Source organism: Hyla sarda, chromosome 3 (genome assembly GCF_029499605.1).
Source record: "Hyla sarda isolate aHylSar1 chromosome 3, aHylSar1.hap1, whole genome shotgun sequence".
In the NCBI taxonomy this organism is placed as follows: domain Eukaryota; kingdom Metazoa; phylum Chordata; class Amphibia; order Anura; family Hylidae; genus Hyla; species Hyla sarda.
The window spans coordinates 428739744-428764584 of NC_079191.1; the positions used below are offsets into that span (position 1 = coordinate 428739744).

The 24841-nt window shown below is 45.3% G+C and overlaps 1 protein-coding gene and 1 long non-coding RNA gene across 5 annotated transcripts in view; one reads left to right on the top strand and one right to left on the bottom strand.

Moving 5' to 3' along the window:
- ENAH (ENAH actin regulator) overlaps nt 1-24841 on the top strand; it is a 101105-nt gene that overhangs the window by 58284 nt on the left and 17980 nt on the right. For 2 of the 4 annotated variants that reach the window (XM_056568446.1, XM_056568447.1), the window contains 3 exons: nt 13188-13552; nt 18091-18864; nt 24401-24732. In XM_056568446.1, the coding sequence (XP_056424421.1) occupies nt 13188-13552; nt 18091-18864; nt 24401-24732 (1471 nt within the window). The remainder of the gene's footprint in view (nt 1-13187; nt 13553-18090; nt 18865-24400; nt 24733-24841) is intronic. The other 2 variants (XM_056568448.1, XM_056568449.1) reach the window with 2 other exon arrangements.
- LOC130363101 (uncharacterized) overlaps nt 1-24841 on the bottom strand; it is a 112387-nt gene that overhangs the window by 34871 nt on the left and 52675 nt on the right. The window lies entirely within an intron of this gene.

Sequence of the window (24841 nt, forward strand, 5' to 3'; positions counted from 1 at the left end):
AGAAGTAATTTACAAATCTGTTTAACTTTCCGGAGCCAGATTATATATAAAAAAAAGTTTTTGCCTGGATAACCCCTTTAACTTATATCCCCTAATCACAGGATAGAAGATGAGTAGCTAATCGCAGGGGGGTCCGACCGCAAATTTCCATTAATTTCTATGGTAGCCCCTAAAACACCAGAGTACAGCATGCGGGCGTCATCGGCGCTCCCATATAAATGTATGGAACGGCTGTCGTCTACCGGTAGACAACATGCGCTACCTCACTGAGAGCGCCGGGGTCCTGTACTCGAGATAAGTAGCTGATCGTGGGAGGTCTGACTACTGGGGCCATGGATAAGTGAATTTGTGCTGAAGTACTCCTTTAATGTTACGGTATGTTCCACAAGCGGAGATATTAAATGTTTTTTTTTTTGCACTTTATTTTAAAATGGGAAAGGGAGTGATATTTGACATTTTTAGAGGTTTATTTATATAGGGGTTTAACACTTTTTTTATTTTATTTTATTACACTGCTCAAAAAGATAAAGGGAACACTAAGATAACACATCCTGGATCTGAATGAACTAATCGTATGAAATACTTTCCTCTTTACATAGTTGAATGCGCTGACAACAAAATCACACAAAAATTATCAATGGAAATCAAATGTATCAACCCATGGAGGTCTGGATATGGAGTCACACTCAAAATCACAGTGGAAAACCATAGTAGGAGGAGGTGGAGGATGGTCTCCTGAGGGATGTCCTCCCAGACCTGGACTAAAGCATCCGCCAACTCCTGGACAGTCTGTGGTGGATGGAGCGAGACGTCCCAGATGTGCTCAATTGGATTCAGGGGAACGGGCGGCCAGTCCATAGCATCAATGCCTTCCTCTTGCAGGAACTACTGACACACTCCAGCCACATGAGGTCTAGCATTGTCTTGCATTAGGAGGAACCCTGGGCCAACCGCACCAGCATATGGTCTCACAAGGGGTCTGAGGATCTCACCTTGGTACCTAATGGCAGTCAGGCTACCTCTGGTAAGCACATGGAGGGCTGTGCGGCCCCCCCCATAGAAATGCCACCCCACACCATTACTGACCACCAACAAAACCGGTCATGCTGGAGGATGTTGCAGACAGCAGAACATTCTCCACGGCGTCTCCAGACGTCTGTCACATGTGCTCAGTGTGAACCTGCTTTCATCTGTGAAGAGCACAGGACGCCAGTGGTGAGTTTGCCAATTTGGCAAATGCCAAACGTCCTCCACGGTGTTGGGCTGTAAGCACAACCCCCACCTGTGGACATCGGGCCCTCATACCACTCTCATGGAGTCTGTTTCTGGCCGTTTGAGTGGACACATGCACATTTGTGGCCTGCTGGAGGTCATTTTGCAGGGCTCTGGCAGTGCTCCTCCTGCTCCTCCTTGCACAGAGGTGGAGGTAGCGGTCCTGCTGCTGGGTTATTGCTCTCCTACGGCCTCCTCCACGGCTCCTGATGTACTGGTCTGTCTCTTGGTAGCGCCTCCATGCTCTGGACACTACACTGACAGACACAGCAAACCTTCTTGCCACAGCTCGCATTGATGTGCCATCCTGGATGAGCTGCACTACCTGAGCCACTTGTGTGGGTTGTAGACTCCGTCTTATGCTACCACGAGTGAAAGCACCGCCAGCATTCAAAAGTGACCAAAACATCAGCCAGAAAGCATAGGAACTGATAAGTGGTCTGTGGTCACCACCTGAAGAACCACTCCTTTATTGGGGGTGTCTTGCCAATTGCCTATAATTTCCACCTGTTGTCTGTTCCATGTGAAATTGATTGTCAATCAGTGTTCTTCCTGAGTGGACAGTGGGATTTCACAGAAGTGGGATTGACTTGGAGTTACATTGTGTTGGTTAAGTGTTCCCTTTATGTTTTTGAGCAATGTAGTTCCCATAGGGGACCTAAATAATACATAACTAGATGCATTGATCCATGATGTAATCTGCTCCACACAGGCTATATCAATAGGCCCAGATTGGAAGCCACGGAGGCTCAGCTAGGCTCTCCGGCTGCCGCGGCAACTGATCTCCTGTCTGCAATAGTGCCATTGCCAGGAGATCCGACCCCCTGCACTGCTAATGTTACTTGTAACTGGCATCTAAATGCCGCTGTCACTTTTGACAGTGGCATTTAAAGGGGTACTCCGGTGCTTGCACATCTTATCCCCTATCCAAAGGATAGGGGATAAGATGCCTGATCGCGGGAGTCCCGCAGCTGGAGACACCCGGGATCATGCACGCGGCACCCAGTTTGCAATTAGTCCCCGGAGCGTGTTCGCTCCGAGACTGATTATGGTCGACCGCAGAGCCGGCGGTGTGTGACGTCACGCTCCGCCCCTCAATGCAAGCCTACGGGAGGAGGCGTGATAGCTTTCACGCCCCCTCCCGTCGGCTTGCATTGAGGGGAGGAGCGTGATTTCAAACGGGGGCGGCGGCGTGATGTCACACGCTGCCGGCCCTGCGGTCGACCATAATCAGTCCCGGAGCGAACACGCTCCGGGGACTGATTACAAACGGGGTGCCGCGTGCATGATCCCGGGTGTCTCCAGCTGCGGGACTCCCGCGATCAGGCATCTTATCCCCTATCCTTTGGATAGGTGATAAGATGTGTAAGCACTGGAGTACCCCTTTAAAGTGTAATAGCTGGCCACAGTGATTGCAGCATTTTGGCTATAAGCAGTGACCCCCAGCTACTGAAATCAGTTTGGGGTTGCCGGGTATGGAGCGGACTCTAGTCAGGCGCTCATGTCATACACCCTTTTCGGCACCATGATGCATTAGAACAGTAATGGGTCGCCAAGGAGTTTAAAAGGGTTGTTTGTTTATAAAAAGTTGGGTAGTTTCTCGTCGGCCAGTGCTTGGTACCACTGTGCAGCACTTTCTGGTGTCCATCCTGACATTAAGAAGTGCCCAATCAGCCAAGCGCTGGTTTGCTCCTGCGCCCATTGGTTGCCTAAGATGGAGAGTGGTAAGTTTTGAGTAGCAGGACCAGGCACCCACCTTTGGACTGGCAGGGCCAGGGAATTGGGGCACACCTATCTCTCCAACCCTGTCTGACCACTGCATAAAGCCTAAACACTGGACAATTTGATGATTTTTGGGGCACGTGTGCCCAGACACTGTAGGAATTTTCTACAATACCAGCTCTGTGGATACAGTTGACAGTCGGCTTTTTCTCTCTTCAAATATCTCTATCAAGTCAGTCAGGCAGAGAAAGGTCCACGCCTGATGCCCCCTCCCATAGCCTTGCATTGAGGGGGTGGGGCGTGACGTCACACGGGGGCGGAGTTGTGATGTCACGATACTGCGTGTAGCTTACACAGGTGGGTGCTGCATGAGAGATTGCGGGGGTCCCCAGCGGCGAGACCCCTGCGATCAGGCATCTTATCCCCTATCCTTTGGATAATGGATAAGATGTCTTAGGGCCGGAGTACCCCTTTAAAGGAGTCTGGGATATACTTTGTCTTGTCTGTTTTAGGCCAGGACCACGCAAAGACTTGACATGTGACACAGTTTTTCAGCTAAGAGCGTTGTGTCACGCTCCCTAAGTCGTGTTGCACATGGGGTTTGCATTGGCAGTTGTTTGGGTGCTCCTATTACCACAGGGGTCTTCGGCTTTGTAACCCTTAAGTTCCTGCTATGTTGCTCCCCTTTGTCTGGCACCACAGCTCTGTATGCTTGTATTGCCTGCTGGGTGATGTACATGAGTAAATGGGCAGATGGTGTGGGGCGAAGTGGCAGATTGAGTAGTTTCTGATTATATGGATGGGTGGGTAAGGGGGAGTGGTGGATGGATGGGTTTATTGGTAAGGTATGATGGTAAATGGGTGGGTGTTAGAATCTATTTCTTCCCCTGATCAGTCAACGCCAGTCGTCTTGATTAGAAGACACAGATTACAGATGTATCTATATAGACGGGTGACCCTACAGCCAAGCAGGTCAGCAGCAGAGTCCCACCCAAAGTCAGACGTTTCTCTTCTATAGTAACATTTTGTCAGCCGATTGGCTAAAGGCAGATGGGTGGCTCGTGATGTATAGGTAGCTTTATTGCCAAACACAGTGCCCCCTTTACAGTTATTACTTAATATAACAGAGCTTATTGTTCTCCTACTCAAGGTCAGTTGCATAGTTTCAAGCATCACTGGGCGCTGGCCGAAAAGAGAAGCGTTAACTAAAACAAGAGAAGTAAACCAGCACCATCCTTAGCGAAGCATCGCATATAAAAAAGTCAACATAGATATCAAAATATAATTTTACAATCAGTGGGTAAGGTAGGAGTGGTGGCTGGTTTGGTGGGGTACGCGGGTGGCCGGCCAATGGGGCGGTTGGCCCGCGGGTGGCCGGCCAATGGGGCGGTTGGCCCGCGGGTGGCCGGCCAATGGGGCGGGTGGCCCGCGGGTGGCCGGCCAATGGGGCGGGTGGCCCGCGGGTGGCCGGCCAATGGGGCGGTTGGCAGATTGATTTGTTTTTGTTTAACTGGGCAGAGGTCATTTGTTTGGATAAATTACATGATTGTTAAAGGGGTTTCCAGCTTGTCTATTCCTGTTGGGAGGGGTCTCCACGGTGGAACCCACTATAATCTCCAGAACGTGGACCCGGGTCTTCCATCAGAAAGAAGCAGCGGGTCGCGCATCCGCAAAGCTACTCCATTCATTCATTGAGATGGCTGAGATCAGACACTTGTGTTTATAAGTTGAAATACTCCTTTGGGGCTATTCGCATATACAGTACCCCGCCCGTATTTGATGCTTTGTCCATTCATTTAGTTCACATTAAAATCCTCAGCATCAAATCTGCGCAGGATACTGTAGGTGTGAATACACCCTTGATGATGAATTTTAGACAAACCTGACCCAATCTTCAATCCTCCTTAGTCATCCCCATCGTTCTCCTTCATCTTTCTTCCTCGTCAGCATAACATGGCCGACCTCCTGCGTCCTCCCCGTGTGTTGTCAGCAGATGATCTCTGCAGAGGACGGTATTTCTGGGGCACATTCTGTCACCGAATATTTATAGCACTTCCCTTCTTTCTGGGGCATCCCTCGCTGCTCCTCGCTGGACTATTTGTTGTGCAATGTTTTTTCGTCTTCTGACGTCATAATCCAGGATTAAAAATCATTGTCACATGTCGGCCCCTTTGGACTAGACCCCCCAACGTTCCTGGAAGCCCCAGTTACACGGAATTTAGTCCAGTGTTTCCCAACATCCAGGAGGCAATGTTACCATCTACACTAGTGTTTCCCAACCAGGGTGCCTCCAGCTGTTGGAAAACTACAGCTCCCAGCATGCCCGCAGAGTCAATGCGTACGGTTTTCAATACGGTTCCTTACGGCTTTCAAATTGAAAACGTATATGGGAACTGTATTTCAAAAACGTGGTGTGAATGCCCCTTAATCCACATATCTAAACTATCTAATCCCCCTACTGATTAGACAGATACATAGATCACACAGATTAAATAGCGACCGTACATAGATTAGGCTGGATCCACACCACGGTTTTGTAATACAGTTCCCTTAAACATTTTCAATTTGAAAACCGTACGGAACCGTATTGAAAACCGTACGCATTGACTCTCCATTGAAAACTGTACGCCAAAAGATGCATCAGGTTGTGTCCGTTTTGAGTCTTTACGGTTTTGTCAGTTTTTTTCCCCATCCCCAAAACTGTAGCCTACTAAGGTTTTTGGCCCGGATGAAAAACCGTATTGAAACGTATACGTTTTTTTTTTTAACATGGGAGTCAATGGGAACCGTACAGAACCGTATTTGCGTACGGCTCCATCCGGTTTGCACCATATGGTTTTTGACCTTGTACAGTTTTTTTTTTTTTTTTCTTGGAATTTCAATCAAACAAGTGAAACTTTATTCATAATGGAGTGAAAAAGTTAAAACGTATACCTTTTTTAAAAAAACGGATGCAACCGGACATCATTTTTCAAACCGTATACAGATAAAAATTTGTACACATGTTTTTTTTAATAAAAAAATCTGATACAGGAACTGTATTGCAAAAACGTGTGAACCCAGCCTTAGGGTGGGCTCACACCACGTTTTTCAAGTAAGTTTCCCGTATACGTTTTCATTATTGAAAACGTATGGAACCGTATTGAAAACCGTATACATAGACAAATAATTGAAAACCGGATGCATCCGGTTGCGTACGGTTTGCTTGCAATACGGTTTTCTCCCGTACTCAAAACCGTGGTTGACCACGGTTTTGTCTCCTGTTTAAAAAACGTACTGCAACCACATACATTTTTTTTTTTTTTTAACATGGACGTCAATGGGAAACGCACATGTATACGGGTCCATGCGGGAAACCTTATACGGTTTTTACTTTGCACATGCGCATTTGCATCCTAAAGTCCCCACCCAAGACCCCTCCCATTAAAGGGGTATTCCAGGCAAAAACTTTTTTATATATATATGTATAGAGATATATATATATATATATATATATATATATATATATATATATATATATTCTCTCAACTGGCTTCCGGAAAGTTAAACAGATTTGTAAAGTACTTCTATTAAAAAATCTTAATCCTTCCAATAGTTATTAGCTTCTGAAGTTGAGTTGCTGTTTTCTGTCTAACTGCTCTCTGATGACTCACGTCCCGGGAGCTGTCCAGCTCCTATGGGGATATTTTCCCATCATGCACAGCTCCCGGGACTCGACATCATCATTGAGCAGTTAGACAGAAAACTTCAGAAGCTAATAACTATTGGAAGGATTAAGATTTTTTAATAGAAGTAATTTACAAATCTGTTTAACTTTCCGTAGCCAGTTGATATATATAAAAAAAAGTTTTTGCCTGGAATACCCCTTTAAAAATGAACAAAATTTTCAAAAACGTATAATTTTTTTTTTTTTTTTATAAAAACGGACGGAACTGTATGCACTTTTAAAAACAGTATACGGTTTACTTTTTCCCATACTGTTCCATTCTTTTTTTTTGCCATACGGTTTTCTTTAGAAAAACGGATTGAAAACAGTATGGCAAAAACGTGAAGTAAACCCAGCCTTAGGCTGCATGCACATCTCGGTTTTACACTACGAGTGCTGGATCCGGCTGGGGGAGGGCTCTCCCGTACCCCAGCCGGACCAGCGCTGAACTGCATTCACTTCAATGAGCCGACCGGAGTCAAACGGTGACTCCGATTGGCTTATTTTTGACCCGTATCTAGTTTTGTGACCGGACCTAGAACCATAGTATACTGCAGTTTTAGGTCCGGTCCACAAAACTGGATACGGGTCAAAAATGAGCCGACCGGAGTCACCTCGGCTCATTAAAGTGAATGGAGTTCAGCGCTGGTCCGGCTGGGGTACGGGAGAGCCCTCCCCCAGCCGGATCCGGCACCCGTAGTGTAAAACCGAGATGTGCATGCAGCCTTAGACAGATTAGATAGACCAGTGTTTCCCAACCAGAGTGCCTCCAGCTGTTGGAAAACTACAACTCCCAGCATGCCCGGACAGCCGAAGGCTGTCCGGGCATGCTGGAAGTTGTAGTTTTCCAACAGCACCCTGGCTGTGAAATCAATACATAGTAAGAATGACATCAGGGTGACTCAGGGTCGTACCCCCCCCCCCCCCCTCCTCCTCCTCCTCCACCACCTGCGCCGCATGCGCTATATATAGTCGAGATGTCACAGCGAAAGCCAAACTTGCTTATAAAAAGGCGATGAACAGCGGCAGGCGAGATTTACCCGGACCCTGGACACAATGAAGGCCCACGGGTGTTACGTTGTACTTCAAGGTAAAAATGGACCAAAAGTGGATCGCTTTCTCCTGTAAGTACAAAGAACCGGGGGCTTCATGATGGTGACAGAGACTTGTAGGAGCCTCGGGAGGGTCACGGCTACTCGGCACTGCTACATCTGTTCTTTAGAATAGATTGTGTAGAGCAGTGTTTCCCAAGCACAGTCCCAACCCGCCCCCCCCCCCCCCCCCCCCAAAGGTCATGCTTAATCATGACCTGTTGGGGGGGGGTACTTGAGGATCGCCCTTGGGGAAACACTGGTGTAGAGGTTGGGTCTTCATTTCAGTGACAAATCAATACAACCCGGCTATGTTATCTTATTTTATTTTATTTTTTTCCCCCAAAAAAATGTGGTGTTTAGTCCTAAAAATGTATTGTTTTTGTGGTGGTTGGTTTTAGCTACATAGGGAAAAGTTTACGCAGTGTTTTGCGTCTGACGTATGTACGTTAGAGGTTCTAGTCATCTCCAAGAAGCCTCTAAAAATAAGTGTTTTTTTTTTAAACTGTGGACCTCCAGCTTTCGCAAAACTACAAGTCCCAGCATGCCCAGACAGCCGTTTGTCTTCATAGACCAGTGTTTCCCAATCAGGGTGCCTCCAGCTGTTGCAAAACTACAACCCCTAGCATGCCCGGACAGCCAAAGGTTGTCCGGACATGCTGGGATTTGTAGTCTTAACACAGCTGCATGTCCACAGTTTGGAGATATAGGCATTAGAGCAGTGTTTCCCAACCAGGGTGCCTCCAGCTGTTGCAAAACTACAACTCCCAGCATGCCCGGACAGCCTTCGGCTGTCCGGGCATGCTGGGATTTGTAGTTTTGCAACAGCTGGCGGCACACTGTTTGGAGAACACTGCCATAGACAAACTTTAGCCATACAAGGGATGGTACTGAAGAGCTGAGGAACATCTTGGCTGTGAAGTGGTCAACCCCACAAGGGATTGCTGAGGATTAGAACGTGTTGGAGACATCACATCTCTGGAATAGATTCTAGCATATTAAAGGGGTATTCCAGGACAAAACTTTTTTTTTATATATATCAACTGGCTCCGGAAAGTTAAACAGATTTGTAAATTACTTCTATTAAAAAATCTTAATCCTTCTAATAGTTATTAGCTTCTGAAGTTGAGTTGTTGTTTTCTGTCTAACTGCTCTCTGATGACTCACGTCCCGGGAGCTGTGCAGTTCCTATGGGGATATTCTCCCATCATGCACAGCTCCCGGGACGTGACATCATCATTGAGCAGTTAGACAGAAAACTTCAGAAGCTAATAACTATTGGAAGGATTAAGATTTTTTTTTAATAGAAGTAATTTACAAATCTGTTTAACTTTCCGGAGCCAGTTGATATATATAAAAAAAATGTTTTGCCTGGATAACCCCTTTAAGGCTGGGTTCACATCAGTGTTATTCAAACCCCACACATTCGTTTATCCCCTATCCTCTGAATATGGTATGACACGCGAGATTAGACTGCCTATTTAAGCTGGTTATCCACATTAAAGGGGTATTCCGGAAGAGAGAAAAAAAAAATTCAAAGTTATACAGATTTGTAAATGACTTCTGTTAAATAAAATATTAATCCTTCCAGTACTTATCAGCTGCTTTATGCTCCAGATGAAGTTGTGTAGTTTTTTCCAGTCTAACCACAGTGCTCTCTTCTGACACGACTGTCCATGTCAAGAACTGTCCAGAGCAGGAACAAATCCCCTATAGCAAATCTCCCCTGCTCCAGACAATTCCTGACATGGACAGAGGTCTTAGCAGAGAGCACTGTGTTCAGACTGGAAAGAACTACACAACTTCCTGTGGAGCATACAGCAGCTAAGTACTTGTAAATTACTTTTATGTAAAAATCGTAATCCTTCCAAGTCTGTATAACTTTCTGGCACCAGTTGATTTGAATTTCAATTTTTTTCTTCCTTACGGAGTACCGCTTAAAGGGGTTACTCCGCCCCTAGATATCTTATCCCCATCCAAAGGAAAGCGGAACTGACGGCTCACCTCAGCTGAACACTCAAACCTGCGCACGGACTGGCCGGTAGTGCTCCCGGTCCAAACAGCAGTACAAGGAAGAAAAATATCCAGCGCGGAGTGCAGTAATTCAGGAACATTTATTGAAGATCACATGGATAGCACAGATGACACCAACGCGTTTCGGGTCAAGCTGGACCCTTAGTCATGACTAAGGGTCCAGCATGACCCATGGATAGCACAGATAACACCAACGCGTTTCGGGTCAAGCTGGACCCTTAGTCATGACTAAGGGTCCAGCTTTACCCATGGATAGCACAGATAACACCAACGCGTTTCGGGTCATGACTAAGGGTTCAGCTTGACCTGAAACGCGTCGGTGTTATCAGTGCTATCCAAGTGATCTTCAATAAATGTTCCTGAATTACTGCACTCCGCGCTGGATTTTTTTTTCTTCCTTATAAGATGTCTGATCCCCAGCGGCAGGACCCCTGCAATCTCCCTGCTACAGCCGGCATTCATTTAGAGTGTCAGGTGCAGTGCCGGAGGCTCGTGACATCACGGCCGCGCCCCACTCATGACATCACGAGCCTCCGCATCGCCAGTCGTCCAGCACATGGCGACATTCGCTCCGTGCACCGGATGTCTGGGGTGACGCAGCAGAGATTGCGGGGTCCCCTGCGATCAGACATCTTCTCTTCTATCCTTTGGGGGATAAGTTGTCTAGGGGCAGTGTACCCCTTTAAATGTTGGCTGAATCTGCTGATGTCTGTGTGGGTGTCCCGACACCTAAGAAAATAAGGAACTGGCACTGGAATTTAATCATGCCCGATTTTCTTGTGTACAGGGATAAGCTGCTAGAGAGGCCTCTCCAGATACATGAACTCGCACCCGAGCAGAGTCACATGATGTAGTGATGTCTGACTCAATAAACAAGTTCAAGGGGCGTTCTGGATGTTTTTCTGGAGCAGTGTTTCTCAACCAGGTTGCCTCCAGCTGTTGCAAAACTACAATTCCCAGCATGCCCGAACAGCCAACGGCTGTCCGGGCATGCTGGGAGTTGTAGTTTTGCGACAGCTGGAGGCACCTTGGTTGAGAAACACTGCTCTGGATCAACAAAGTAGAGTTTTAGGTTGAACTCGACGGACTCTTTTTTTTTTTTTTTTTTTTTTCAACCTTAAAGGGGTATTCCAGGAAAAAACTTTTTTATATATATCAACTGGCTCCAAAAAGTTAAACAGATTTGTAAATTACTTCTATTAAAAAATCTTATGAGCTTCTGAAGTTAAGGTTGTTCTTTTCTGTCTAAGTGCTTTCTGATGACACGTGTCTCGGGAAATGCCCAGTTTAGAAGAGGTTTGCTATGGGGATTTGCTTCTAAACTGGGCGTTTCCCGAGACACGTGTCATCAGAGAGGACTTAGACAGAAAAGAACAACCTTAGCTTCAGAAGCTCATAAGTACTGAAAGGATTAAGATTTTTTTCATGGATGTAATTTACAAATCTGTTTAACTTTCTGGAGCCAGTTGATATATAAAAAAGTTTTTTCCTGGAATATCCCTTTAAAGGGGTACTCGGGTGGAAAACGTTTTTATTTTATTTTTTTTCAACTGGTGTCAGAAAGTTAAACAGATTTGTTAATTACTTCTATTAAAAAAATCGTAATCCTTCCAGCACATTTTAGCAGCTGTATACTACAGAGGAAATTATTTTTCTTTTTGAATTTCTTTTTTGTCTTGTCCACACTGCTCTCTGCTGACACCTCTGTCCATGTCAGGAACTGTCCAGAGCAGCATAGGTTTACTATGGGAATTTTCGCCTGCTCTGGACAGTTCCTGATACGGACAGAGGTGTCAGCAGAGAGCACTGACGACAAGACAAAAAAGAAATGTAAAAAGAAAATAATTTCCTCTGTGGCATACAGCTGCTAAAAAGTACTGGAAGGGTAAAGATTTTTTAAATAGAAGTAATTTGCAAATCTGTTTAACTTTCTGGCACCAGTTGATTTAAAAAAAAAAAAATAATAAAGTTTTCAAACGGAGTACCCCTTTAAAACTGTTACTATAAAGGGAATGGGAGTGAAAGCTGTTGGCCAAACAAGCATTTGGCTGACCGCCATCTTGAATGTACAGTTTTATTCCCCTTCCCTATTGAAGAGACATGCACACTCGGGCAAGCCGACCAAGCATGGTTATGTCGGGAGGAAAGGCTGTCTCATTCTCAATCATATATATATTTTTTTTAAAGGGGCATTCCAGAAAAAAAATCAAAAACATTTTTATTTATCAACAGGGTCCAGAAAGTTTAACAGATTTGTAAATTACTTCTATTTAAAAATCTTAAAGGGTACCTCTCATCAAAAAAACTTTTGATATATTATAGATTAATGTATGCAGAATAACTTTACAATTGCATGTTATAAAAAAATATGCATCTTTCTATTTAATTTTCCACTTTGAAGAAATGACCACTAGGGGTCTCCCTACCAGTCCTGGCAGCAAGCATTTCAGACTCATGCTGGAGTCCTAAACACTACGAGCTGCCAGTCTGCTTTGTTTCACAAAGGAGAACACTCAGAGCTGCCAGCCTGCTTTGTTCACAGCCTGTTTGGCTGTGAACAAAGCAGGCTGGCAGCTCTGAGTGTTTAGGACTCCAGCATGAGTCAGAAATGCTTGCTGACAGGACTGATCGGGAAAAATACAATAGAAAGAAGCATATTTTTCATTAACATGCTATTGGAAAGTTATTCAACATCCATTAATCTAAAATGTATCAAAAGTTTATTAGATGAGAGGTACCCTTTAATCCTTCCAATAATTATCAGCTGCTGAAGTTGAGTTGTTCTTTTCTGTCTGACAACAGTGCTCTATGCTGACACCTCTGTCTGTCTCAGGAACTGCACAGAGTAGAAGAGGTTTGCTATGGGGAATTGCATTTACTCTGGACAGTTCCCGAGACAGGTGTCATCAGAGAGCACTAAGACAGAAAATAACAACTCAACTTAAGCAGCTCATAAGTACTGAAAGGATTTTTTAATAGAAGTCATTTACAAATCTGTTTAACTTTCTGGAGCCAGTTGATATATAAAAAAAAGTTGTTGTTTTTCCCTGGATAACCCCTTTAAAAAATAAAAAATAAAAAGAATAATAAAATAAATAAATCAAATGTAAAGTTTGCAGGTTGGTGGAGCCAACGTTATACATACGGTTGTGACGTTATATGTCGGCCTATAGAGAGGTGGTGATGTCCTCTCTGTATGTCCCCAGCTGTGCCAAGCACGGTCCTGCCTTCACCACCACAATGATAACTGATTGTTTTTTGTTTTCCTCCTAAAATATTAATGTCCTCTGAGCTGAGCGTTTACCGGTCACCATGGTTTCTTTTATTCCCCTGTAACACAACTTCTCTCTTCCTATTTACAGGCAGCTGCAGGAGCAGCAGCAACGACAGAAGGAGCTGGAACGGGAACGCATGGAGAGGGAACGCATGGAGAGGGAACGCATGGAGCGGGAACGCTTGGAACGTGAGAGGCTCGAGAGGGAGCGATTGGAAAGGGAGAGACTGGAGAAGGAGCGCTTAGAGCGCGAATGCCTGGAGCGTGAGCGTCTAGAGCAGGAGCAGCTGGAAAGAGAGCGCGAGAGGCAGGAGCTGGAACGTCAGGAGCAACTAGAGCGCGAGCTACAGGAGCAGGAGAGGCTGGAACAAGAGCGGCAAGAGGCGACGTTACAGGAGCAGCTGGAGAAGGAGCACCAGAAGTGGGAGCGCGAGAGGAGGGCGTCCAACACGGGTAAGAGACACTCCACCCAGGTACTCACCTACACTCACTCCTACACCAATATGCCACAACAGAGACGTCACCTCGTACTAATACAACCACATCTCTAGGTCAGGGCCAAACCCAGAAGCCAGGTGCATTATGGGGCTGCACGTCTGCTTCTGGTACCTAATTACTCCAATAGTGATGGCTCCTACATCTACAGCATTTGTATAAAAGAGAAATAGATAACACCGAACTAATTCGACAGGACCAAACGACGATATTTGAATGAGGTTTCCCAAAGTCATTTTGAATTTCAACGCCCTTTCCATAGTTTTAAATTAGAGGGGCAAAGGTGTAAAAGTAATATCAGGAAGTATAGAGAGTAGTGGATGCATGGAATAGCCTTCCTGCAGAAGTGGTCGCTGCAGATACAGTGGAGTTTAAACATGCATGGGATAAGTATAAGGCTATCCTTCATATAAGATAGGGATAGGCATAAGGCTATCCTTCATATAAGATAGGGATAGGCATAAGGCTATCCTTCATATAAGATAGGGATAAGCATAAGGCTATACTTCATATAAGATAGGGATAGGTATAAGACTATCCTTCATATAAGATAGGGATAGGTATAAGGCTATCCTTCATATAAGATAGGGATAGGTATAAGGCTATCCTTCATATAAGATAGGGATAGGTATAAGGCTATCCTTCATATAAGATAGGGATAGGCATAAGGCTATCATTCATAGAAGATGGGGATAGGCATAAGTCTATCCTTCTTATATGATAGGGATAAGTATAAGGCTATCCTTCATATAAAATATAGGCATAAGGATATCCTTCATATAAGATAGGGATAGGTATAAGGCTATCCTTCATATAAGATAGGGATAGGCATAAGGCTATCCTTCATATAAGATAGGGATAGGCATAAGGCTATCCTTCATATAAGATAGGGATAGGTATAAGGCTATCCTTCATATAAGATAGGGATAGGTATAAGGCTATCCTTCATATAAGATAGGGATAGGTATAAGGCTATCCTTCATATAAGATAGGGATAGGTATAAGGCTATCCTTCATATAAGATAGAGATAGGCATAAGGCTAAGATAGGGTCAGGGACTATTGATAGGATTCAGAATATTGGGCAGACTAGATGGGCCAAATGCTTCTTATCTGCCGACACATTCTATGTTTCTATTCTTTCTCGAGATAAAGCCCAGATGGCATCAGACGCCATGTTTTACAGTCTCCCATCCCCAATCATACATGCACTTGGCTTAATGGGATAAGGAAAGAAAACCACTGCCGGTCATAGCTGGCCAAAGCGAGTGAAAGTGGAACCGGGCATTTAAAATCCAACATGTCTGATCCTTCCCTCCCCCAACGTCTGCTGTCGTGGTTAGAGTCTAGAAGTCCCCGGGGCGGCCATTCTTGCCAAAATCAGCTGCTTCAGCCAATACATCTAAGCAATATAGCCAGTATATGCCGCCACATGGTTTTTGGCTTTGGTTTATTTCCCTCTCCTCTTAAAGGGGCTCAGCGTTTGGAACAAACTGTTCCGAACTTTGGAGCCAGCAGTTTGTGACGTCAAAGCCCCGCCCCCTCATGACGTCACGCCCTGCCCCTTCAATGCAAGTCTATGGGAGGGGGCATGACGGCTGTCATGCCCCCTCCCATAGACTTGCATCGAGGGGGCGGGGCTATGACATCACGGGCTCCCGACTCTAGCGTTCAGGACAGTTTGTTCCAAACGCTGAGCAGCAGAGTACCCCTTTAACTGTGCATGCACACTCTGCGGACCTGAGCATGCACGTGCATGGGAAGAAGGGATGGGATAGTAGACGGCTGAATGAGCATTCGGCCAACAGCTGTTGAAAGTGTATAGGAGTCTTGTAGAGTGTCCCACTTTCCAGTTTGTTGGTTCCCATGTTACATAATCTTTAGTTGGACATGTAAGAGGTCATCCTACAGTGATTCCCTACCAGTGTGTCTTTAAAGGGGTACTCCGATGGAAAACTTTTTTTTATTTTTATTTTTTTTATTTTTTAAATCCAACTGGAAATTTAAACAGATTTGTAAATGACTTCTATTTAAAAAAATCTTAATCCTTCCAGTACTTATTAGCTGCTGAATACTACAGAGGAAATTCTTTTCTTTTTGGAACACAGAGCTCTCTGCTGACATCACGAGCACAGTGCTCTCTGCTGACATCTCTTTCCGTTTTAAGAACTGTCCAGAGTAGGAGAAAAACCCCATAGCAAACATATGCCGCTCTGGACAGTTCCTAAAATGGACAGAGATGTCAGCAGAGAGCACTGTGCTCGTGATGTCAGCAGAGAGCTCTGTGTTCCAAAGGGAAAAGAATTTCCTCTGTACTATTCAGCAGCTAATAAGTACTGGAAGGATTAAGATTTTTTTTTTAAATAGAAGTAATTTACAAATCTGTTTAACTTTATGGCACCAGTTTATTTAAAAAAAATATATATAAATAAAGTTTTCCACCGGAGTACCCCTTTAAGCTGTTGCAAAGCTATGATACTCGGCCATCTTGAATGATGAGGAAACAAGCTACCGGGAATGGAGCCGCAGCAGCAGCGTTCATGCTTGGCCACTGTTAATATTCACTGTCTATGGGATGTCTGAACGTTGCTGAGCGCTAAACTCTGCGACTAGAGATGAGCGAATTTACAGTAAATTTGATTTGTCACGAACTTCTCGGCTCGGCAGTTGATGACTTTTCCTGCATAAATTAGTTCAGCTTTCAGGTGCTCCGGTGGGCTGGAAAAGGTGGATACAGTCCTAGGAGACTTTTTCTTAGGACTGTATCCACCTTTTCCAGCCCACTGGAGCACCGGAAAGCTGAACTAATTTATGCAGGATAAGTCATCAACTGCCGAGCCGAGAAGTTTGTGACGAATCGAATTTACTGTAAATTCGCTCATCTCTATCTGCGACGTTCAGAAGTCTAAAAAAGAGTAAAAGTAGCAGTGGCCAATCTTGCGCTTCAATCGCTCAGGTGGGCGAATATTTAATCTCCGAGCAGTAGGAGCCCCCCCCCCCCCCCCCACCACCACCACCACCAACCGACCAACTAATTATGCTCTATCCTAGTGTTTCCCAACCAGGGTGCCTCCAGCTGTTGTAAAACTACAACTCCCAGCATGCCTGGACAGCCAAAGGCTGTCCGGGCATGCTGGGAGTTGTAGTTTTGCAACAGCTGGAGGCACCCTGGTTGGGAAACGCTGCCCTATCCTGTAGGTAAAGGTGCGTTCACACGGCTGTCTGTCCCTGTATTTTTTATTTATTTTTTTTATCCCCGTTTCGGTTCCGTTCCTGCAGGCTGTGAACGGATTAAAAACTGTTTTAAAAGAATCCCATTGGGATTTTTTTACAATCCGTTTACATCCGTTTGTACCCGTCTGCGCTAATTTCCGTTTTTTTTTTTTGCCGCCAGAAAAAAGGGCAAATGCAGTATTTTTTCTTCCGTCAAAAAAAACGGAAGAAAAAAACGGATGCCGTAAATTTATCATTGGAGTTTATGGAACACGGATGAGCCATTAATGTCATCCATTTGCAACCGTTTCTTTTTGATCCGTTTTTTTCGATCCGTTTTTTTTTCTGCGCATGCTCATAACAAAAAAAAATTATTTTTATTAACTGAACAATAACTGATACAAACAGGTAACATCCGTTTGCATCAGTTATTGTGTTTTTTTTTTGTTTTTTTTAAATGCCGTTTTTAGTTTTGACTAGAACGGGACGGGTCTAGACTAGAGATGAACGAACTTACAGTAAATGCGATTCGTCACGAACTTCTCGGCTCGGCAGTTGATGACTTATCCTGCATAAATTAGTTCAGCTTTCAGGTGCTCCGGTGGGCTGGAAAAGGTGGATACAGTCCTAGGAGACTCTTTCCTAGGACTGTATCCACCTTTTCCAGCCCATCGGAGCACCGGAAAGCTGAACTAATTTATGCAGGAAAAGTCATCAACTGCCGAGCCGAGAAGTTCGTGACAAATCAAATTTACTGTAAGTTCGCTCATCTCTAGTCTAGACGGCCGTGTGAACGCAGCCTAAGGGATAACGGCGCTGGGAGATGTAGTTTTGCAACCGCTGGAGGCACCATGTTTGGGAAACACTGCCCTATCCTGTAGGTAAGGGATAACGGCGCTGGGAGTTATAGTTTTACAACAGCTGGAGGCACCCTGGTTGGGAAACACTGATGTAATCTCTTGGAACCATCCCTAGTGGTGGTTGTAATATCTGCCCCAGTCTATGGGGTTCATTACCCCGCACGTTAACCCGTTCTTTCCTGACCATTCATGGTGATGCTATGTGGTCATGTTGGAGGTGATTTCTCTGTTAATGCCGTAACCTTTTATCTAATCTTCTTATACTAACGCTAGATCTCATTGATACTCTTCCTTTTGAATGCTGGTTTGGTTGCTTCATTAGCTCCTTTTTTTTTTTTTCTCTCTTCTTTTTTTATTTTTATTTTTTTTGTCCTGTCTGTCGTTGCCGCTTTTATTTCCCCCCCCTCTCACATTCGCACTCCAGACTCATCAACCTATGACAATTCATTGTATAACGCTCAGCATCTAGATTACTCCACCTGTCAGTCTCACTCATCGTCCCCCATATCCTACGCCAAAGCCATCTCCGTCCCCGCCGCTTCCATATGCACGGACTCGGCCGCCGCCGACTATGTCATCGTCACCTCCCAGGCCATCAACTCCACGCCGCCGACACCTCCCCTCCGCCACTCGGCGTCTCGTTTCGCCACCTCTCTGGGTTCCGCCTTCCATCCTGTCCTCCCTCATTATGCAACGGTTCCTCGGCCCATAAATAAGATCTCCAGACCTCCTTCTCCGCCAAACCCTGCACCGCCACCCCCTCCGCCCCCTGTTAAGCCTATCTCCTGGTCTGCTTCTAATTTCGCCCCGCTCCCTCCATCCCCTCCTGTCATGATCAGTAGTCCTCCCGGGAAAGCCACCGGCCCCAGGGCCGTGCACCTAGTGTCTGCATCCCAGCTTGCTCTCCTTTCCAACGCACCCAATGGTCATGCTGATACGTCTTCATATGAAATGTCATGCACCCCTGCACCACCTCCTGCTCCTCCTCTACCATTGTTTCCACCTTTCTCGCTGTCCTCCTCTTCTCCATGCACTCCTCTTGTCTCAGCACCTTCATCCCAGCCTAGTGTTCTGCCTTCTCCTGCAGCTTCCCCTGCCTCTGTTGAGAACTCTTTAATCTTTGTGCTGGGAGACGCCTGTGCTTCTCAGCCAGACTTGACCACAACCTCTCTGCCGATTGACCCAGCGACCCATCCGGGTAAGGCTTTTCTGTCACTGCAAATAACTGACTAACCTTTTGACATGCATTCGTAAGGCTTGTGTTCTAATATGGGGTTGGCCTGAAAGCACCTAGGTCTATGTTTAGGCTCACGCCTATCATCCTTGTCTGCAATGCATTCCCAGAATCTCTACTAACGTTACAGAACCTGGTGTAGACCCTACATCTCCCACAGTGCAATACAGCACGCTTGTGGAGACCATTGGCCTGACAGTAGTTTGGGCCTATAGTTTGTAAGTCCAATGTTCTCTTAGGCTGGGTTCACACCACGTTTTTCAAATACGGTAACCGTATCCAGTTTTCCGCAAAAAAAAACGTATAAGACCGTATCCGAAACCGTATGCATAGAGAATGCATTGGAAACCGTAATCCAAATGTTGTGTACGGTTGCATCCATTTTGCCTCGGATACGGTTTTGCCGATTTTTCAACCGTAGGCAAAAACGACCACGTTTTTGCCTCCGGTTGGAAAACCGTATGCAAACTGTATGCGGTTCTTTTAACATTGTTGTCTATGAGAACCGTACACAGAATTTCAGAATACGGTTGCACACGGTTTTTCTAACCCGTTTTTGGAGTTGACACATGCGCAGATTGGAATTTCAATAGAACAATAGTAACTTTATTAAATTGCTGGAAAACTAATTCCAACAAAATAGCAAAACCGTTGGCAAAAACTGATGCAAACGGATGGAACCGTACGGGGAAAAACCGTATACGTTTTAATTTGGAGTCATACGGTTGCATACGGTTTTTGCCATACGTTTTTTAGCGGAAAACCGTATACGGTAACCGTATTTGAAAAACGTGGTGTGAACCCAGCCTAACAGAGTTGCGCAAACTTAGGCCGCTTTCACACTATACAATTCATCCGTTTTAAAGATCCGTTTGATGTTCCGTTATGAAAACCCTGACAATCGGCCATTAAACGTCCGTTAGAAAATCCCATTATAGTCTATGGGATTTTTACATTATCCGTTTTAATCCGTTATTAATAACGGACGTTATTTTGTGACGGAAGATAGTAACGGGAGAAATAATGCACGCGCTATTTCTTCCGTACATTCTCCCGTCACAAAATAACGTCCGTTATTAATAACGGATTAAAACGGATAATGTAAAAATCCCATAGACTATAATGGGATTTTCTAACGGACGTTTAATGGCCGATTTTCAGGGTTTTCATAACGGAACATCAAACGGATCTTTAAAATGGATGAATTGCATAGTGCGAAAGCCGCCTTAAATTAAAGGGAACCAATCAGAAGATTTTAGCATATTTAACGCTCGACAACGCATTATACAGGTGAAACTTGAAAAATTTGAATATCGTGCAAAAGTTTATTGTATTTCATTAATGCAACTTAAAAGGAAAGGAAGCATGAAGTGCTCCAAAATCTCCTGGTAGACGGAGGCGTTGACCCTGGACTTAAAGGGGTACTCCGGCGCTAAGACATCTTATCCCCTATCCAAAGGATAGGGGGACAAGATGCCTGATCGCGGGGGCCCCGTCGCTGGGGACCCCCGTGATCTTGCACCCCGTTATAATCAGTTCCCGGAGCACGTTCGCTCCGGGTCCGATTACTGACCATCACGGGGGGGCCGGAGCATTGTGACGTCACGCTCCGCCCCCTCAATGCAAGCCTATGGGAGGGGGCGTGACAGCGTCACGCCCCCTCCCATAGGCTTGCATTGAGGGGGCGGAGCGGTTTGACTTTTTTTTGCATGGGTTCGGAAATCTCACCTCACACCCGGCCCCCGTGATCGCCGATAATCAGACCCGGAGCGAACATGCTTTGGGGACTGATTATAACGGGGTGCTGCGTGCAAGATCACGGGGGTCCACAGTGGCGGGACCCCCGCGATCAGGCATCTTGTCCCCTATACTTTGGAAAGGGGATAAGAGGTCTTAGCGCCGGAGTACCCCTTTAATGAAGCACAGTGACCAACACCAGCAGATGACATGGCTCCCCAAATCATAGTAATTGGGGGGGGGAGGGGGGCTTTGGGGTTTTCATGAACTGTAACCATAATCACAATTATGACAAATTACGGCTTGAACTATCTTGCTTTGCATGTAATGAGTCTCTCTCATATATTAGTTTCACCTTTTTAAGTTGCAACATTACTGAAATAAATTAGCTTTGCACGATATTCAAATTTTTAAAGTTTCACCTGTATATGCTAAAATCATTATCCTCACCATCCCGGAGGGACGTTTTTTGCCCCCAGAGATGGTGAAAAAATTAAAGGAGTATCCCAGGAAAAAACTATATATGTATTCCAGAAAGTTAAACAGATCTGTAAATGACATCTATAAAAAAAAATCTTAATCCTTTCAATAATTATCAGCTGCTGAAGTTGAGTTGTTGTTTTCTGTCTGGCAACAGTGCTCTCTACTGACATCTCTGCTTGTCTCGGGAACTGCACAGAGTAGAAGAGGTTTGCTATGGGGATTTGCTTCTACTCTGGACAGTTCCCGAGACACGTGTCATCAGAGAGCACTTAGACAGAAAAGAACAACTCAACTTCAGCAGCTTATGAGTACTGAGAGGATTAAGATTTTTTTTAATAGAAGTAATTTACAAATCTGTTTAACTTTCTGGAGCCAGTTGATATATAAACACAGTTTTTTCCTGGATAACCCCTTTAAGTTATAAAGTCCCCCCCTCCCCCCCGGCTGCCCACCCAGTTGTCCCCTGGGTGGGGACTTACACTTACCAGCACCCGTTGCTGCTAGTCGCTCCGCCTCGCCCCGTCTGCTTGAATGGCGGCTCGCGTCATCGCTCTGCTCCTAAAGCAGACGGAGCAGAGCGGTGACGTGCGCCGTCAATCAAGGTGAGAGAGGGGACCACGGTGGCAGCGACGGGAGCTGGTAAGTGTAAATCCCCGCCCAGGAGACTATTTGCCAGGGGGACTTTATAACTTCACCATCCCTGGCGGCACAAACGTCCCCCGGGGATGGTGAGGATAACAATTTTAGCATATAAAACGCATTGTCAAGCATTATATATGCTAAGATCTTCTGATTGGTTCCCTTTAAGGGCGGGGTCACATGGGGCGCATCCGCAGAGTATTTCACGCTGCAGATGTGCTCACGGACGTCACGAGGGACTGCAGAGCATTGCTCACAGCTGTGGTCAGGTAGCTCTGTGTCCGCTGTTTGTGGCGGATTTCCCACTGTAGAGTCCACCGATAGGAGCGTGAAATAAACTGCGGATGTGCCCCATGTGACCCTGCACGAAGCTTGTCCGATCCCAAACCTGGCCGCTCGGCTGTCAATTACTTTAGTCTGCATTAATTAGTTCCGCTTCCTATCTGCTCTGGTTGCCTGGAAAAAGTCCAGGATGTCTAGGATTGTATCCACCTTTTCCAGGCAACCGGTACTAATTTATGCAGACTAAAGTAATCGACGGCCGAGCCGCCATGTTCACACAAACTTACTGCAAGTTCACTCAACTCTATTCTTCAACCTGCAGCTGTCCGGCTGTTGAAAAAAAAAAAAAAAGAGACTACAACTCTCAGCAAGTTCAGACTATTAAAGAAGCTCGTGGCACCATGTTGACATAGTTTTGCAAGAGCCGAGGAGCTGACATTTTTTTGGGGCATGGTGGGAGATGTAGATTAGCGAGAGCTGGAGCCCCTCTGGTTGTCAGACATGATGGGGGATGTAGTGTTGCATCAGTTGGAGAGGCACACGTGGTCAGTGCATGATGGGAAATGTAGTTTTGCAACAGCCGGGGAGCCGCAGGTTGTCGGAGCATGATGGGAGATGTAGTTGTTACATCAGTTGGAGGGGCAAAGGCTGTCAGGGCATGATGGGAGATGTAGTGTTTTGACAGCGGGATGGGGGGGGGGGTCACAGGTTGTCAGACATGATGGGAAATGTAGTTCTGCAAGAGCTGGAGAGCCACAGGTTGTCAGGGCATGATGGGAGTTGTACTTTTGCAACAGCCAGGGAGCTTTCAGTTGTAAGAGGATGATGGGAGATGTAGTTTTGCAACTACTGGAAAGACAGGCTGTCAGGGCATGGTGGGAGATGTAGTTTTGTAACAACTGGATTGCCTCCATTTGTGTAAGGGCATGTTGGGAGATGTAGTGTTTCAACAGCTGGAGAGCACAGGTTGTTGGGGCATGATGGTAAATGTACTTATGCAACAGTTGGAGGGCCTTAAAGGGGGTATTCCAAGAAAAAACTTTTTTTTATATATATCAACTGGCTCCAGAAAGTTAAACCGATTTGTAAATTACTTCTATTAAAAAATCTTAATCCTTTCAGTACTTATGAGCTGCTGAAGTTAAGGTTGTTCTTTTCTGTCTAAGTGCTCTCTGATGACACGTGTCTCGGGAACCGCCCAGTTTAGAAGCAAATCCCCATAGCAAACCTCTTCTAAACTGGGCGGTTCCCGAGACACGTGTCATCAGAGAGCACTTAGACAGGAAAGAACAACCTTTACTTCAGAAGCTCATAAGTACTGAAAGGATTAAGATTTTTTTTTTTATAGAAGTAATTTACAAATCAGTTTAACTTTCTGGAGCCAGTTGATATGTAAAATTTTTTTTTCCTGGATAACCCCTTTAAGTTGTTAGGGCAGTGTTTCCCAACCAGCGTGCCTCCAGCTGTTGCAAAACTACAACTCTCAGCATGCCCGGACAGCCGAAGGCTGTCCGGGCATGCTGGGAGATGTAGTTTTGCAACAGCTGGAGGCACCCTGGTTGGGAAACACTGTGTTAGGGCATGATAGAGATGTAGGTTTGCAAAAGCTAGAGAGCCACATGTAGTCAGAGCATGATGGGAGATGTAGTGTTGCATCAGGTGGAGAGGGGCAGGCTGTTAGGGCCTGATGGGAATGTAGTGTTTTGACAGGTTGGAAAACACTGCCCCACACAATGTTTGACATGTACAGTTATCAAATTTTATTAGCTCTTAAAATGCTGATTTAAAAAAAAAAAATAATTAAAAAATCTGATTTTCTACTGTAATCACACTTGTAGTTTTTTACTTTTATTTATTTTTTTATTTTTTTATTTTTTGTAGCCAAGGTCAGAAGTTGATCTATAATGAAGTAGAAGTCTATGTCCCCCCCTTTATATTTTCAATCCACTTCTGTTTTATTTTTATTTTTGCTCAAAAACTCCATGTGTGATTCCGGCCCAAATCCTGGTGGTTGTAACTCTGGTTCCAGGTGACTGGCGCAGTAAAGTATTGACAGCTGCCGCTCAGCCGGACGGACTACCCTCCCGTCTCACTTTTTTAGCTTCTCTTATTGTGTTTTAATCCGGTTGCATTTCTCGGTTTACCTTAATTTTTACCTAATTTTACTAACAATTGTGGTGTTTAAAAAAAAAATAAAAATAATAATAATTTTTTTTGTCTGTTTTCGAATACGCATTTTTTCTAAAGTTTTTACTTTATAATCAAACTGGTGCAGAGTATTTTACAGAGTAGACTAGGATTTATTGAGTATTTTATGGCACTATTATTTTTAGTTGACTTCTGCTCCTATTTCCTGTAGGTGTTGTTCCGGGACCACCAGCACCACCTCCTCCTCCACCCCCTCTTCCTACAGGCCCAAGTCCATCTCAGATAGCCCCTGTCTTGCCCCCTCCCCCTGCACCTCCCCTTCCTCCATCATGTCCTGCACCACCTCCTCCTCCGGGACCTCCACCTCCTCCGGGACCTCCACCACCGCCCGTCTCTGTGGCTGTACCTCCACCGCCAGCTCCTCCACCACCACCCGCACCACCACTTCCTTTCTCTGTGGCTTCCGTGAGCTCAGAAGAAAACCGTCCAATGTCTGGCTTGGCTGCTGCGCTGGCTGGTGCCAAACTGAGGAAAGTTTCCCGGGTAAGAGAACTGTACAATTCTTTGCCATTTTCCAATGTGTACCATTATAAGGTCAGGAAGATACGTGCAGAACTTTTTAAAGGGGTACTCCGGTGGAAAACTAACTGGT